The sequence below is a fragment of the Phocoena phocoena genome, chromosome 2 (assembly GCF_963924675.1).
Source record: "Phocoena phocoena chromosome 2, mPhoPho1.1, whole genome shotgun sequence".
NCBI lineage: Eukaryota > Metazoa > Chordata > Mammalia > Artiodactyla > Phocoenidae > Phocoena > Phocoena phocoena.
Genome location: NC_089220.1, coordinates 97982748 through 97997273, shown reverse-complemented (window position 1 = coordinate 97997273; position 14526 = coordinate 97982748). Strand labels below are relative to the sequence as shown.

At 36.7% G+C, this 14526-nt stretch overlaps 1 protein-coding gene across 2 annotated transcripts in view; it reads right to left on the bottom strand.

The window, feature by feature from the left end:
* Window positions 1-14526, bottom strand: part of UNC13C (unc-13 homolog C) — a 597834-nt gene that overhangs the window by 50622 nt on the left and 532686 nt on the right. For both annotated transcript variants that reach the window (XM_065872546.1, XM_065872547.1), the window contains 3 exons: window positions 14261-14317; window positions 7993-8073; window positions 89-236 (listed from right to left, as the gene is read on the bottom strand). In XM_065872546.1, the coding sequence (XP_065728618.1) occupies window positions 89-236; window positions 7993-8073; window positions 14261-14317 (286 nt within the window). The remainder of the gene's footprint in view (window positions 1-88; window positions 237-7992; window positions 8074-14260; window positions 14318-14526) is intronic.

The window sequence follows — 14526 nt, the reverse complement described above, 5'->3', positions numbered from 1 at the left end:
AAATTAGAGATATTATTTATAATGATTTCTCTGTTGAAGTTTAGTTTGTGTTCAGTTTACTTATTCTCACATCCAATGTGTTACTTACTCTGTGAGGTTTGAGTGTCTATGAATTTCTTTATCAAGGCATCAGTTGTTTGGGTATAAAGACTGAGAGCGTATCTCAGAGACTGAAGATCTGGGCTTTTCTCCAAGAAATTCTTTTTCAGGCCATTTCCTCCTGCATGAAAGTATTGCTAAAAAGAAAAAGAAATAATGTCAACAGAGGCATTTAGAAAGAAGTATTAGATGAGGGATTTTATTGCCATAATCGTGAGGCTCAAATGGGATAATACAGTATGATCAACATGAGGTAGATACAAAGAAATAGCACCAGCTGGCCACTGCCAAGTCATCACCATGTAGTTCAGGTTCCCTCAGTATCTCTGAAGTGTTGCTCTGCATCACAGACATCAGATCCTCACAGCTTAAGACTCTTCCTCTCATTCAACACTTAAGTTAAAGAAATGGGATCATGAAGATGCAGTGGCCAGCATGCTTACTGAACGGCAGGTGTAGATACTGTGTCAACTTGGTTGTTGACTTCCGTTTCCAGAACATGAGAAAAATGTCCAGGGTTGTCAACTTTCATAAAGAAGGTATCTCCCGGTCATGTATTTTCTAGATACTAGTTTGCAATTCTAGGACAGGTGCCCACTGCTCCCATCTTCCCCATGATCTAATCACACAGTGGTGCACACATAGGCCAACCTGAGGATGCACAGTGGTCCTTGGAAATCCAACATCTCCTGAACCTTGTGTCTGAGAAATGCAATGAAACAGAGTTTCTTTCTTCTTCTTTTTTTGCTCTTGTCGTCCAGCAAACTCAAAGCATTGCAATATTTATAGGAAAGGTAATAGAGAACATATATATTTGACCATAAATGAGGTGATTGAGGGATATGAGCATTTCTAATGCTGCAGGTATTAAGCACAGACATCACTTTGGAGGACTCACTAGAGATACGTGATGGGACTAAGGATGTTATTTCCCAACCATTTAGAGATGATAATGGGTTTATAGTATTCTATTAATGTTCGATAAATGGTTCTCTCTCTCTCCCTGTACCAACAAAGCTAAAGTACACCCTCATTGCAACCTGCCTCGTACAATCTAGGATTCTCACAGAATGGCATGTTTTGGAAAAGCTCAACAAATGATTCTGATACACTCTCCTAAATGGATATATGTTATCCCTCTATCCCACTTCTTAAAAATTTCTGAGGTGAAACATGTCAGTGAACTGAAAATTCATAATTGTCTTAGTTTTCTTCCCTAAGTAGAAACACATTCTGAGCATTTGTAGGCATCTGAGTGTAATTTCAGAGACCGAAATGTAGAGAAGACTAAAGGCACAGGCCTGAGGAAGTAGGCAATGGTGATATGATCTGAAGAAAGTTTGTTACAACTGCAGACACCCTCCTCCCAAAGAAAAACCCACGGCCACTTACAGTTCTTTTCCACTCCAGCTGGGCGCACTGTGACAACACAAGCTGCGCCTAAAGCTACCTATGGTTATGAAGAGGAGGCACAGCAAAATGGGAAGAGCCTTTTCTTGTTTTTGAAGAGTCAACAAAGATGTAATATTTAAACTTGTTCTATACCTTGATCTTCTTATATAAATGTTAAAATATTTTCACATGTAGAAAGTATTTATCAAAGACTGAGAGTCTGGAATTGTTCAGGTGCTTTGGTGGATGAAAAAAATATCAGAGTCCCTTTCTTTAGGAAAGGTGATATGATACTTAAAGTGGAAAAATATTAAATGAGTGTATTGAAAGGGGAAGGTTTCACTTGGACTTGATTGTCTTTCCTGGAGGAGTGGTGGGGTGGAGAATTAAATTAGTAAAGTACAGGAAGAATAACGAGCAGCAGCTACAATGATGTTTCACGATATCTTGGCAACTGAAAGTTGTTAGAAATGCAAATTAATTATTTCTGGTGGGATGCAACTGATGACTGTTTTGTGGCTAGATCTGTTTTGCCTCTCTTTGTAAATTTATTTCAGCTTTCCTCATTGCCTATCTTTATGTGTGGTTCTTGGAAATCTTCTTTGAGCCAGATATAAGATCTTACTGGTTCCCTCATTAATTGATGAGTTAAATAATATTCTGGACAAGTTTTATAACTGCATGAATGTCACAGTTATACTCTAATTTTTTAAATTAATTTTTATTGGAGTATAGTTTATTTACAATGTTGTTTCTGCTGTACAAAAAAGTGAATCAGTTATACATATACCTACTCTTTTTAATATTCTATTCCAATATAGGTCATTACAGAGTACTGAGCAGAGTTCCCTGTGCTATACAGTAGTTTCTTATTAGTTAACTATTTTATATATAGCAGTGTGTATATGTCAATCCCGAACTCCCAATTTACCCCTCCCCCCTTCCCCCTTGGTAGTAAGTTTGTTTTCTACATCTGCGACTCTATTTGTTTTGTAAATAGGTTCATTTGTACCATTTTTAAAAAAGATTTCACATACAAGCAATATCATATGATATTTGTCTTTATCTGTCTTACTTCACTCAGTATGACAATCTCTAAGTCCATCCATGTTGCTGCAAATGGCACTATTTCATTCTTTTTATGGCTGAGTAATATTCCATTGTATATACGTGCCACATCTTCTTTATCCATTCATCTGTCAGTGGACGTTTAGGTTGTTCCCATGTCCTGGCTATCGTAAATAGAGCTGCAATGAACACTGGGGTACATGTCTCTTTTCGAATTATGGTTTCCTTTGGATATATGCCCAGGAGTGGGATTGCTGGATGATATGGTGGTTCTACTTTTAGTTTTTTAAGGAACCTCCATACTGTTCTCCATAGTGGCTGCATCAATTTACATTCCCACAAACAGTGTAGGAGGGTACCCTTTTCTGTGTTTCTTAATCACTGCTTCAATTTCAGTACTTGTGATTGGTTTGTTCATATTTTCTAATTCTTCCTGGTTCAGTCTTAGAAGGTAGTATCTTTCTAAGAATTTGTCCATTACTTCTAGGTTGACTATTTTATTGGCATATAGCTGCTTACAGTAGTCTCTTATGATCCTTTGTATTTCTGCGGTGTCAGTTTTAACTTCTCCTTTTTCATTTCTAATTTTATTGATTTGAGTCCTCTCCCTCTTTTTCTTGATGAGTCTGGCTAAAGGTTTATCAATTTTGTTTATCTTCTCAAAGAACAGGCTTTTGGTTTTACTGATCTTTGCTATTGTTTTCTTTGTTTCTATTTCATTTATTTCTGCTCTGATCCTTATGATATCTTTCCTTCTGCTACCTTTGGGTTTTGTGTGTTCTTTCTCTAGTTCCTTTAGGTGTAAGTTTAGATTCTTGAGATTTTTCTTGTTTCTTGAGGTAGGCTTGTACAGCTGTAAACTTCCCTCTTAGAACTGCTTTTGCTGCGTCCCATAGGTTTTGGATCATCGTGTTTTCGTTGTCATTTGTCTCTAGGTATTTTAAAATTTCCTCTTTGATTTCTTCAGTGATCTATTGGTTATTTGGTAACCTATTGTTTAGCCTCCATGTGTTTGTGTTTTTTATGTTTTTTCCCCTGTAATTGATTTCTAATCTCATAGTGTTGTGGTCAGAAAAGATGCTTGATATGATTTCCGTTTTCTTAAATTTATTGAGGCTTGATTTGTGACCCAAGATGTGATCTATTCTGGAGAATGTTCCATGTGCACTTGAGAAGAAAGTGTAATCTGCTGTTTTTGGATGGAATGTCCTATAAATATCAATTAAATCTATCTGGTCTATTGTGTCATTTAAAGCTTGTGCTTCCTTATTAATTTTCTGTTTGGATGATCTGTCCATTGGTGTAAGTGAGGTGTTAAAGTCCCCCACTATTACTGTGTTACTTTCGATTTCCTCTTTTATAGCTGTTAGCAGTTGCCTTATGTATTGAGGTACTCCTATGTTGGGTGCATATATATTTATAATTGTTGTATCTTCTTCTTGGATTGATCCCTTGATCATTATGTAGTGTCCTTCCTTGTCTCTTGTGACAGTCTTCATTGTAAAGCCGATTTTATCTGATATGAGTATAGCTACTCCAGCTTTCTTTTGATTTCCATTTGTATGGAATATCTTTTTCCATCCCCTCACTCTCAGTCTGTATGTGACCCTAGGTCTGAAGTGGGTCTCTTGTAGACAGCATATGTATTTATCTTAATTTTGTATCCATTCAGTGAGCCTGTGTCTTTTGGTTGGCGCATTTAATCCATTCACGTTTAAGATAATTATCGGTATGTATGTTCCTATGACCATTTTCTTAATTGTTTTGGGTTTGTTTTTATAGATCCTTTACTTCTCTTGTGTTTCCCACTTAGAGAAGTTCCTTTAGCGTTTGTTGTAGAGCTGGTTTGGTGGTGCTGAATTGTCTTAGCTTTTGCTTGTCTGTAAAGCTTTTGATTTCTCCATCGAATCTGAATGAGATCCTTGTTGGGTAGAGTAATTTTGGTTGTAGCTTCTTCCCTTTCATCACTTTAAGTAGATCATGCCACTCCCTTATGGCTTGTAGAGTTTCTGCTGAGAAATCAGCTGTTAACTTTATGGGAGTTCCCTTGTATGTTATTTGTTGTTTTTCCCTTGCTGCTTTTAATAATTTGTCTTTAATTTTTGTCAGTTTGATTACTATTTGTTTCAGTGTGTTTCTCCTTGGGTTTATCTTGCCTGGGACTCTGTGCCTCCTGGACTTTGGTGGCTATTTCCTTTCCCATGTTAGGAAAGTTTTTGACTATAATCTCTTCAAATATTTGCTTGGGTCCTTTGTCTCTCTCTTCTCCTTCTTAGACCCCTATAATGCAAATGTTGGTGCATTTAATGTTGTTCCAGAGGTCTCTTAGGCTGTCTTCATTTATTTTCATTCTTCTTTCTTTATTCAGTTCCACAGCAGTGATTTCCACCATTCTGTCTTCCAGGTGACTTATCCGTTCTTCTGCCTCAGTTATTTTGCTACTGATTCCTTCTAGTGTTTTCTTCATTTCAGTTAGTGTGTTGTTTATCTCAGTTTGTTTGTTCTTTAATTCTTCTAGGTCTTTGTTAAACATTTCTTGCATCTTCTCAATCTTTGCCTCCATTCTTTTTTCAAGGTCCTGGATCATCTTCACTATCATTATTCTGAATTCTTTTTCTGGAAGGTTGCCTATCTCCACTTCATTTAATTGTTTTTCTGGGGTTTTATCTCGTTCCTTCATCTGGTACATAGTCCTCTGCCTTTTAACTTTATCTAAGTTTCTGAGAATGTGTTTTTTGGTCCACAGGATGCAGGATTGTAGTTCTTCTTCAAAAGCTCAACTTTAAATACGGTTTCTCCATTGGCCTCTGTAGCAGCTTGCAGAGGCTTGCAGCTTGATTAAGTTGTTAGCTGTGTTTCAGAGCTGTTGCCTTGTCCTTTTATTTTCAAATACTGTTGATTTGGCTCAGTGTTGGCAGGTAAATGTAATGTCTCTAAGGCCAACCACGCCAGTTGCGGCAGATCTTTGTAATTCTGTTTCTTGTGCCATGTTCTATCCTTTTAACTTACAATTGAAACTACCTGCAACTGGTATGACTAATCCAGTCCAATTAGAATTTTAGTATTTAAGAAAGTTAATATTTTCATCGGTACTTGTGTAGAGGTTGAAGGATTTCACATTATTTTAAATAATTAAAAAGAAAACTAAATAATTGAAATACAGTATTTTAACTTAAAAAGAACTAATCTCCCTGTAGGAATATTACTTGTTTTGGCTTGCTACATTTTCCTACACCTTGTTAACATTTAGTTAAATAATGAAACACAGAAGCAAGGACACTGATTTTAGAGTTTGGAATCTTTTCTCAGCTCTGCCACTTACAAGCAACTCTGTGGCCTTAGGCAAACAAGTTAAACCTGCTTATTTAGCCTCTGCTTTTTCATCTGTAAAATGTGAATGATCATTCTTGATGTACCTAACACCCAGGATGCTTATAAGGATCATGTCTTTGGCAGCCTGGGTAGCATCTACTGCTTCGGTATATCTTTCTCATGAAGTCTCGGCCTTACAGTATTCCCTTTGCTGGGCCCCCAGCAGACATTGAATCACTAGCTCTTGAGGCTACAGTTCTTTTAAGTAGTACTCCTCTTTCTCCTGAATTCCTTTTCAGTCAACATTACGGTTAGTGCCTTGTAGAATAGTCAGGGCGAATTTCAGAATCAGAAAAGATAAGAGGGTCTCAAAGCAGGTAAAGCAGGTGTAGCGTGGGGACCCCAGAGAAAAAGTTGGGAAATAAGGAGACTGAAGACCTGACCTCAGACTCTGAGGTTCAGAAGGACCAGGGTCAGACTCTGGTCCTGGAGAACAAGATAATGATGTGGATCCATTTGCTGGATCTTGGACACCAGGCAGTAGTTTCTTCCTGAAGAGCAAGGCCAAGTGTCTGAGGCTGAACTAAAATATCATTGGATGACCTGGGAAGGAAAATGGGATAGTTGAGCTGTCAACACGTAGATCAGGGGGATCTGCTTGGGGATCAGGATTGTCCCAGAGTTTGGGCAGAACTAGTCCTGCAGGAGGTGGTCATTTGTCCCCACCAAGAAGAATTAGAGAAATGCTGGGGTTAGGAACAGGAGCCAGGCCTGTCAGTACATTGAATGCCATTCTCTATGTTCACAGAACATATTTTTCTTGCGCTCTCTCTTAGAGTCATCCATTGACCTTATAAAATCCATGAAGGGCTGAATTCTGATTTTAAAAAAATCTCACTTTTTTTTTTTTTTTTACTGTTCATGGTGTGCCTCGGAGTTATTTTTTCTACTATCACTTCCTTATTTGTAGCCATTAGTGCTTCTATAACTCCACAGGGTCAGTCATTTCTTATTCATATTTTTGAAAATTATTTTCAAAAAGAACAGGTTTTTTCTTTTTTCATGTTTACTATTAAAAAAAAAGATTTTGCAAAATGTTTATACTTCCAGCCCATACTCTGGCTGCATCTTTAGAAACTCCATCACTGTCATCTCACTGCTGAAATTCACGCTTGCCACATTCCACCAGGTGTCACAAAATAGTCACCTCACAAATTTCATTTTGCAGTTTTCTGAAGCAGCAAAAGATGTCCTCTTATTAAATGCTGAAACTACAAAAGTCATGAAGTAATAGTGTTTTGAAGGTGTCCAACTGTTATACAAATAGAACTCTGTTTTAATGACTACCGTTGCAGTGTCTGTTTCTATCCAGTGAGATTATTCTGTGCTTGGAAAATGGCTTGTGGTAGCTCACAGTTCTTTGCTAAACTATTCACACATCCTTGATAACAGATGCTTCCCCAAGTGAAGTATTGAGACATTGGACACAGTCCAAATTTAGGAGATGAATTAATTTTTCACTCTTTAATAAACTTTCACGTATAAATATAAAATGTATGTATATAAATCTATAAAGAACCACGTGAAAACAAAGAACTTCTAAGTTATGTTTTGAGATCTGCCTATATTTAGCCCACAATCCAATAACTTTTGGTCAACCTCTGGCTATGAAAAATTGATGCACACAATGCAATGCCTTTGCATTTTCAGCAGAAAACTAAATTATTGTCCTTACTAAGAGAGAAGAGAAAATTCATCTTTCCAAAACCATTTCAGCAAGCATAGAAAACACAAACGGAAATTCTGTTAACCCTAAATCCCCTGAAGCATCTATTTAACTGGGCTTTGGGGGTACATGTCTTTCTTTGAAAACACCTGTTAAACATAGATTTCAAACACATTTTCTAAAGGTAGACAAAGGAAGCGACTCTAAGGGCAGAGCAATATGGATGTAATAATGACATAGTATGGCCTAAGTCTGACACACTCCCAGGATGTATGTGTACAACTGTCTACTGTGTCTATGGATGGCACAGCTCTACAGACAAGCATATGGGGTTACCTTTCTCTGAGGGTACACAGAGAACTGTGGATCCATATCCAGGGACACTATAACCTTACCTTGATGGTAGCCAGGACCACCTCCATTATAGTACACTGTCTCGGTGTCAGACCCTTGGTATCCTCTCGAATCATGTGCTCCTGGAAAACAAGTGAAAAACTGCTTATAAAATTACCAGTTCATTTATTTAACAACTGTTTTCAAGCAAAATCTGTATATAATCCCTGTATGCAGATATTTCCCATTTGAGATATCTTTTTCATATGAACACATTTTACAGGATGATTTTGTCAGATATTTAATAAAAATCCACTTTGCCAAAAGAAGAAATGCTTTTGAATGTTTTAATTTTAAAATGCTTTTAAATGTTTACTTAAAAAGCAGTGCTTTGATTCATAGGTGGCTTTATTTTTCACCTGCAAGCCAATGGTAGGGGAAAAAAAAGAGATAAACCTGGAAAATGTGTGTCCAAGCTTTTCCATCTTAATTCCTGCTTTCTGTTCTGTCACACAGAGGAAAGAGGAAGGTCCATCATGTAAGGGATTTAGGAGGTAAATTTTAGCCTCATTCAATTATCACTGATAAAACCTACTTTAAGTATAATGCTCCCACTTTATTTTCTTTCTAGGATACCCTTAATGCTTAGTCATTACCAGGAAAATTCCTAAAGAATTAACTGATTTCGGCTCTGGAGATTTTCTATATTTTAAATTCATTGGAGATTTTCTATATTTTAAAGTCATTTTTCAATATTTTGGAACTGATTTCCATATTAACAATGCATTTTCCTCATTGTTCACTATGAACTCTCTCTTTATTTAAAACTATTTTAGGGAAATGATGGTAGAAAGTTGAAGACAACAATAAAGGAACTTTGTCTAAAAGAAAAATTTAGAAATTCCTGACCCCCATATTGATATAATCTCCCCAGGGCTATCCTATGTCAACAACATTCAACAAATATTTATTGAGTGCTTATTATGTGCCAGCACTGTTCTAGGTGACAGATATATTGTTTCATGAAAGAAAGACTTTCATTCTCCTGGAACTTAAATTCTAACTTATGTAAGTGCCTCTTTGTGAATTAGAAGGAAAGCTGATGTAGCTCTGAGAATGCATGACTTGGTCAAGGGATCAGTGCTTTTGGTTAGTAATAAAAGGTGCCTCTTTTTCTACGGGGCACAGCTGCACATCAACACATGTGGCTTAGCAAGTGTTGCATGGTCCCTAAGTCGGCCGTCATTCACTCCCTTAGTGGGACAGTTTTGTGCAATGTACGAATTGTACAGTCACAGACAGTGGCTCATCCTTCTATTCTAGCCTTTGTCTTACTCTGTCATTTAGTAGAGGCCATGGCTTTCTGAAGATAATCTATATGTTTGACTCACTTCTGCAGACTTTCAGTGCCTATCTTGGCAATTATCACCTGCTAGGCCCTCAATATGTTTTTCGTTTTTCGTAATCGAATTGTACTTCTTCAGCATATCCTATATCCTAAATGATTCAATAGGCTTGAATGGAATCACACTCCTTTGAATATTGTTGAAAACGTGGTATCATGCTGGGCCCATGATATACACTTCTGCATCTCACTGCCTCTTTCTCGGATATAGAGATTTCAACACAAACATGAGGCCATTTAATATTTTAAAAATATTAAAAAAATGGGTGGTTAGAATATTAACTACCCATTGAGACCCAAAAAAAGGATGGAAATTTTTTGCCAAATTATAGAGAGAAATGCTTTACTTTATATTAAATAAATCTCTCTGACTTCATCAATCTTGACTGGCTTTTTGGTGAGGTCAGATTATTTTTTAATAGCTGCTAATACATAATATATGTTAGTGCTATAGAAAAATACAATTCTTGCAAGAAATGATTTTCTGGGATTTAGCAATAGCTCATTGAAATAAGGTAGTCTCTGAAAAAGTCTTGTAATGAGTTACTCCTTGCTTGCATAAATTCATAGTCTCAGATGTATTTTTACTAACTGGTTTTGATACTGTATCACCCGTCCATAAAGATGTATTCATTTTTAAAAAAATGTTATGACAAATAAATCTGATCCCATAAAATAGTGATAAGTTGGGCATACTTAATATACATACATTATAAAGTTCCAGAGGATGAAGTAATATAGAATATGTCCACATCTGAATAAATGTTTGCTTAATGAATTAATCCTAAATCATAATCACATGCAGAAAAGCAATTAGTTTCCCTCATTGTTCTATTTTAAGTAAGGTAGTCATTTGTTAATATTTCTATACAGGATTTCTGAATTTACTCATCAATACAATTATTTCAAATGATGCTTTTCCTGTGGATCAAATATGCTTTCAAATTAATACATGAAAATGAAAAGACCCATGATTTAAAATGAAAACATTGAAAGTGACATTCTAGTAAAATATGGGAAAACAGCTTTATAAAATTTGCAGTTCTGCCTAGAAGAGAACATAGGAAAACATTCTGACATAAATTGTACCAATGTTTTCTTAGGTCAGTCTTCCAAGGCCATAGAAATAAAAGGAAAAACCAAGAAATGGGACCTAATCAAATGTACAAGCTTTTCAGCCACAGAGCACAGGGAGATCAGCTTGGTGCATTGCAACCACCTAGAGGGGTGGGATAGGGAGGATGGGATGGAGATGCAAGAGGGAGGGGATATGGGGATATACGTATAGCTGAGTCACTTTGTTATAAAGCACAAACTAACACACCATTGTAAAGCGATTATACTCCAATAAAGGTGTTAAAAACAATAATAAAAAACAAACCAAAAACTGTACAACCTTTTGCACAGAAAAGGAAACCATAAACAAAATGAAAAGACAACCTATAGACTGGGAGAAAATATTTGCAAGTGATGCGACTGAGAAGGGTTAATTTCCATAATATACAAACAGCTCATACAACTCAACAATAGAACACCAAACAACCCAATCAAAAAATGGGCAGAAGAACTAAATAGACATTTCTCCAAAGAAGACACACAGATGGCCACAGGCACATGAAAGGATGCTCAAAATTACAATCAGGAATCACCTCACACGGATCAGAATGGCCATAGTTAAAACTCTACAAATAAGAAATGCTGGAGAGGGTGTGAAGAAAAGGAAATCCTCCTACATTGTTGGTAGGAATGTAAGTTGGTGCAGCCACTATGGAAAATAATATGGAGGTTCCTCAAAAAACTAAAAATAGAGTTGCCATACAATCCAGCAATCCTACTCCTGGGCATATATCTGGACAAAACTACAATTCAAAAAGATACATGCACCCTTATGTTCACTGCAGCACTATTCACAACAGCCAAGACATGGAAACGACTTAAATGTCATTGACAGATGAATGGATAAAGAAGATGTGGTACATATATACAATAGTACTACTCAGCCATAAAAAAGAATGAAATAATGCCACTTGCAGCAAAACACGGATGGAACTACAGGTCATCATACTAAGTGAAGTAAGTCAGAAAGAGAAAGACAAATACCATGATATCGCTTATATATGGAATCTAAAATATGACACAAATGAAGCTATCTACAAAAAAGATACAAACTCACAGACATAGAGAACAGACTTGTTGCCAAGGGGGGGGTTGGGGGAGGAATGGATTGGGAGTTTGGGGTTAGCAAATGCAAACCATTATAATATATAGAATGGATAAACAACAAGGTCTTACTGTACAATACAGGGAACTATATCCAATCTCCTGTGGTAAACCACAAAGGTAAAGAATTTTTAAAAGAATGTATATATATGTATAACTGAATCACTTTACTGTATAGCAGAAATTAACACAATACAATAAATCAACCTCAGTTAAAAAATTTTCAATTCTGTGTTTTAGCTAGAGTTTTAATTTTTTAGATAATAATGTAGAGGGCTTATTGCTCTGTCATTCAAATGACAACTAAATGGACCAAAAATTTAAAAATCAAGGGACAATATTTGGAAAACTAAGTTATTTTTCCATCACCTATGGATAACATGAATCTATTTTTAGTCCTTCAGATTATTTCAGTCTTAATGAATTTAACTCTTTTAGGATATTTTATTCATAATTTGCTTTTAGTTCATTATAATCAAAAGAGAATTCACTGAATTGAGGAAATTTTGAGGCCATGAAGGGACCTAAAGTGTGATGTTTTCTGTTTTCTGTGGACTCTGATTTTTCCCAGGTAGTGTGCATATGCCCACTGAGGATCCGGTCTCTCCCATCTAGTGTTCGTAAGATTTGAACAGGGCTGCCTGCACCCCCAGCTCAGGGGTGGGTGGGTATGTGAATTAAGCCAAATAGCATATGCCATTCCCCAGGCCACAGTGGTTGGCTTGGGAGTGGTGATAATATTCTATTAGAGTTGATGATGTGCCAGTGGATTTTGCTGGAATTCCTTGCACCAAGGGGGGTGTTCTTTTTATTTTTTTTTTTTACAAGATTTCAAGTTAAAAAATGTTAGATATAAGCAGAGAACCATCTTACAAACAGGAAGGGAGGTTTGTTAAGGCAGTAAGTCAAACAAGGAAAGAGCAGAGTTGAGAGACAGTGAGTAACTGGGTTCTGTAATATTGTTTGACTTCCTAATCAAGCAGTGATGGAAACCAGAGCTATCCCAGGAGTATAAAGTTTCATGGAGCAATGAATTCCTTTCTTGCTTTTGTTAGTCTGGCTTTCCATCACTTGAAACTGAAATAGTTATAGCTGATATAACAAACATTCAGTTCAGAAAACTGAAGCTGGGGGAGATGGAATATGTTTCCCGATGTCACACAGAATGCTAGACACATAGCCAGGGCTATTTCTTTTGTAATAAGCCACTGTGATGTTTCACTTTCATGGTTTTCTATGAGAAACTTCAATACTATATAAATCCATTTTTCAAAGTAGGGACTAGAAATGTCAGGGAGGTAATAAGAGGGATAAAGAAAGCAATGGAGATCAAGATCCAAAACGATAGTTTGACAGTGACATCTACATTCTACTTTCCCTCTGAACCACCGACATCAATGAATACCTGTGAGAATTTTATGTCATGGTTATGTCTTCTAAAGGGATTATTGGCCTTTAATTTTTTTCTGACAAAGGGGATAATGAAGGTGATATAATAAAGTACTGATATTATAGGGCACCTATTTTATCTCAGTAAGTAATTACACAGTCAAATGGATTATCCTTTGCCTGTGTTGCACACACAAAACAGTGCCAGTGATACCTAACCCTGAGCTGCCAGCTGGGGGAGGAAGCAAGATCACCTCTGTGAGTGGGAGGTGGCATACTCTTGACAGGCACCATGCAAAGACGATGCATGCATTATCTCATGTATCCTCACAACAATTCTCTGAACCAGGTGCTAACATTGTCTGGATTTACGAATGCCAAATCTGAAAATTAGGTTAAATACTTTGGGCAGTATCACATACTTGGAAGCAGCTGAGGTAGAATTTGAGCCAAGGTGGTCAGTATCTGGAACCCATACCCATGCTATACTATATTCTAATAGGTAGTAATGGAACAGGAACAAATATTTCAGCTACAGGCACAATGTTGGCCTATATGTGGTCCACTGATACATGAATGGATAAAAAATGTGGTATATACTTACAGTAGAATATTATTCAGCCTTTAAAAGGAAGGAAATCCTGCCATGTACTACAACATGGATGAACCTGCAGGACATTATGCTAAGTGAAAAAAGCCCGTCACAGAACCGCAATATGTATGTTAATGAATCAAGTTCCTATTCCAGAGGGGAAAAAAACCTGAGGTTCCCTGCACAACTGCAAAGTCTTGTGAGTCTCAAGCGATAATAAAAGGTAAGGTTATTTATACAGCAAATCCTTGTTATAATGGGGTTGATTATGTCAGTGAGTTCAATGTCTGCTTTGATGAGTTTATTTTCCTGCATTAGGTTTCTTGCCTTAAGAGTTCTCTAGACTTTCCTGGATTTCTATGAAGCATTCTTTGCCTTTATTCATACAAAGTCAGTTTACTATAGAGAAGAAAATATGCTCTCTAATTTAGTCTAATTTAAAGCAGTAATGCTTCACGCTTCAACACAAAGTCAAAAATTCCCAGTTGCTCTACGAATTGGAAAATACGAGAAATATGGAGTGTGGGGAGAAGACGACAGTACAATTCAGTCCCTAAATTTTGATCTGATTCATTCTTAAAGCAGATTGTGAGATCCCAGACACACATTCTCCTATAGTCCTGCCGTATTCAATACCATTACTAATAGGAGGTTGGTTTCTCACAGAGTTGCAGTCAGCTCGTTACTTTTCATAGACAAGTAGTAATTGCTTTATTCTTATTACCTTCAGTTTGGATAGTTGTCCCAGATCTTTAGCTGCAATGAAAATCATCTGGGGTCCCTAGAGACACACACATAGAAAAGGAGAGAAGAGGACTCCGTCATAAGATCTTCAGTAACTCTCAAAGTAGAAATGTAGTCAACAGACAATGTACTCTATTTTTCTTATTATATTTGTGACTTTAATGCCATAAGCCCTTAACTGGTCTATTTTACAACTTGGATCAAAGATATCTAGTACTGCTGGCAATACGACTATCTTCATAGGCA